This window comes from Helianthus annuus, chromosome 15 (assembly GCF_002127325.2).
Source record: "Helianthus annuus cultivar XRQ/B chromosome 15, HanXRQr2.0-SUNRISE, whole genome shotgun sequence".
Classification (NCBI taxonomy): Eukaryota; Viridiplantae; Streptophyta; class Magnoliopsida; order Asterales; family Asteraceae; genus Helianthus; species Helianthus annuus.
Genome location: NC_035447.2, coordinates 72,744,243 through 72,747,656, shown reverse-complemented (window position 1 = coordinate 72,747,656; position 3,414 = coordinate 72,744,243). Strand labels below are relative to the sequence as shown.

At 36.6% G+C, this 3,414-nt stretch overlaps 1 protein-coding gene across 1 annotated transcript; it reads left to right on the top strand.

The window, feature by feature from the left end:
• Nucleotides 1–235: 235 nt before the first annotated feature.
• On the top strand, nt 236–1,171 carry LOC110911901 (UDP-glycosyltransferase 91A1-like). The gene has a single exon (XM_035984352.1). It carries the CDS (start codon nt 236–238, stop codon nt 1,169–1,171), a length of 936 nt encoding a protein of 311 aa, XP_035840245.1.
• The last annotated feature ends 2,243 nt before the right edge of the window (nt 1,172–3,414 follow it).

Here is a 3,414-nt window from a genome sequence, read left to right as displayed (position 1 = left end):
AAAATCTCCCCAAAAACGCTGAGTCGACCCGGGATCTACCCGCGAATAAGGTTAAGTACCTCAAAATGGCCTGCGACGGCCTCCGAAAACCAATGGTGGATTTTCTTAATAATACATCTCTAGATTGGATCATTTGTGACTTCGCTACTTATTGGTTGGGGCCGATGGTGGCCAAGCATGGCGTCCGGACCGCGTATTTTAGCGAGTGCTCGGTTTCATGGGATCCCCGGAAGCGATGTCCGGAGGTGACGAGCGGACGTCAGTCGACGACTTTGTCAAGCGGCCGAACTGGGTTTCGTTTGAATCCGAAGTTCGGCCGAGCGCTTTTCATGTCACCCGAATCATGCAAAACCTTACAACGGATGACGAAAACGTTAGTGATACGTATCGGCTCGCAACCACCATCCGCGGATGTGACGCGGTGGTTATGAGGAGTAGTTTCGCTTTCGAACCGGACTGGTTGAGCCTCCTGACGGAATTATACCGAAAACCGGTCATCACGATTGGGCTTTTACCGACAAAAGCTAACGACAACAACGACAGCGACGACACTAGTTGGTTAGAAACGAAACACTGGTTGGACAAGCGTGAAAAAGGGTCGGTTGTTTACATAGCCTTTGGAACGGAAACAAAACCGAGTCAGTACGAGTTGACTCAGTTGGCTTTAGGGTTAGAGTTGAGTGGATTACCCTTTTTTTGGGTATTAAACGACCAACGTGGGTTGTCAGATGATGAGGTTATTGAGTTGCCAAGTGGGTTTGAGGAGCGGACACGTGGACAAGGTATGGTGTGTAAGAGTTGGGCACCACAGTTCAAGATAGTGAGTCATGACTCGGTTGGGGTTTTGTTAATTCACTCGGGTATGGGTTCACTTGTGGATGGGCTTCAACTCGGTAAACCACTTGTGTTGCTTCCATTTACGTTTGACCAAGGTTTAATTGCAAGTTATTTGGTGGAAAAGAAGATGGCATGTATGGTATATAGGGAGGATGTGGATGGGTCTTTTACTCCGGAATCGGTGGCTGACTCACTGAGTCTTGTGATGGTGAAAGAAGATGGGAAAATGTATAGGGAAAGAGCCAAAGAGATGATGTCTTTATTGGGTGACAAAAACGTTCAAGACAAGTGTTTGGATGAATTGATGTGTTTTCTTCAAAGTTCCTCCAAATAGTAGTTGTTTAATAATGATTAGAACCGAATAAATTTTCGAGCCATAAGCCTTTGTGTTCGTCTCTTTATGTGTAGATTATTTAAACATGTTAACGTTTATGTGTATTAAGGTTTTGGATGACATTTAAATCATCAAATGGTTGTTACACACTTGTTTTGTTGCAATTTTTTTACATGTAAATTACTAAATTATTAAAAAAACAAACTACATGTAAATTACTAAATTTAAAAAAAAAAACAACAACAGGCCAGCTCGAGTTTAATACAATTTGAACTAGTAGCGTGACACTCTGAACAGGTCGGTTCCGTACGAACAACATTGGTACTATTACTGGTGTTCGTTTTTATCATTTTCGGTCATGTAAAACATGTGTTGATTTCTATACCAAGTGCATGTATCATACCGGTACTGTAGCGAAATGAACTAATACCGATCTAATGCGTGAGGGTAACATATCATCACAATGTGCAAACAAATAACTTGGAATGTTAAAAAAAATAAATAAACATAAATGCAGATTTTATAAAAAGTTAACCCTAAGGGGACTGCGGGTGGATAATTGTTTCTCCGTGATAGGCAACTTCCACGGGTGGAATAAACAAAATTTCCACCGCCACCAAACATATTCAACGCGTGGATAACTGTTTCTGTGATAGTTTTCACACGTGATAGACTATGAGTGATAAATGGATGTGAGGGGGTGTGAGGGTTTATTGTTGGGTGTTGTGAGTGATGACCATTACCACTAAAAAGTTGTGAGTGATGAAAAAATGGTTGATGACATGACGGAATTTGATTGGGTGTTATGAGTGATGACCAGCTTCACCCCTCTAAACACTCAAATTAAATAATCTACAAATATTTTAATAAAAATACTTAAATCTTATTGGTTACTATTTAATACTAACAATAACTAATAAATAGTTTAAAAATTATGATTTACTATTCATCGTAAGTTTCAATTAATATGTCACATATATGTATATGTGAGCATATATAGACATGCATGTATCATGTATGATGTATGTTTGTGAGTTACGAGGAACACAATCGGAGTAATATTATGATGCAGCTAGATATTTTATATTTAGTAAGATGTTTTCATGTCTTGATTTAACCATTAAACAAAAATAAAGTCTTCTACATTTAAAAAAAAATGTGGGTGCCATTATACTCAATTTTTAAGTTTTAGAAAAGGAGCATATGAAATCTAATCACGCCCCAGTTTCCACAAACTTAATGCTTTCTTTTTTTTAAAGATAATATAGTGAAATTATTTTATAATAATCAAAATTGTTTTTTATAAAGTGAAAATAATAAATATTGAGCATGCATCAATCAATTTGTATTGTATGAATAAAAGGAAATAGGAGTTCAAAATAGATTTTTAAACATTCAAAAGTTCATTGATAAAAATTGAAAAGAAAAAAACATTACTATTGTGCCGACATTTATCAATTAATACATATATACAATATTATGTATAATGTACAATAATGATAATATGAGCTCAGCTTGAGTGAGAGATCTCAACTACTGTGAATATACAAGCTCGAGCCTGAGTTAATTAATGTTGGTGAGATTAATTAGAAATCAACATCAATTGCTTTAAAAAATATATCAAATTTAAGTCATTTAAAAATATATCAAATTTAAATCATAAAAAATCCAAAAACTAGATACAAATAATAGTCATGCAAATAATTAGATGTACAATAACTAATATCTACTAATATCTAGAATTGGAGTTTTGATCACTAACTAAACCCTACACTAACTGGGGCTTAATCACTAGTGGACTAGTCGAGCATGTTCATCGTGAAACCTCTGTTGTTGAATTTGAAAACAGATAAAAATATGGGTGATGAATTGAAGCCCTTGGATCTCTGAAATTCCCCCTTGAATTTTCCTCTAACCTATAAGGGGTGTTAAATGAAAAACCCTAGCATTAAGCCTTAAATAGGTGGTCCGAAACCGATCATGGCACACAAAATTACGACTTTGTTACATAATAGTTGTGGGTAGAAATTGTAATAATTGATAGACAAGGGACTATAGTTGTAATACGTGTAAGAATTAGTTAATGGTAGTCATAAACATAACAACCCCAAGCTGAGAAGTTAAGCTTGTTTTGGGTTTTCCTTCTCTCTCTTCTTGTGCGATTCTTCAATTCAGGCTAACAAGTGGTATCAGAGCCAACCGATTCTCATCGGAGCTCATTGATCCCGGCCACCACCCGTATT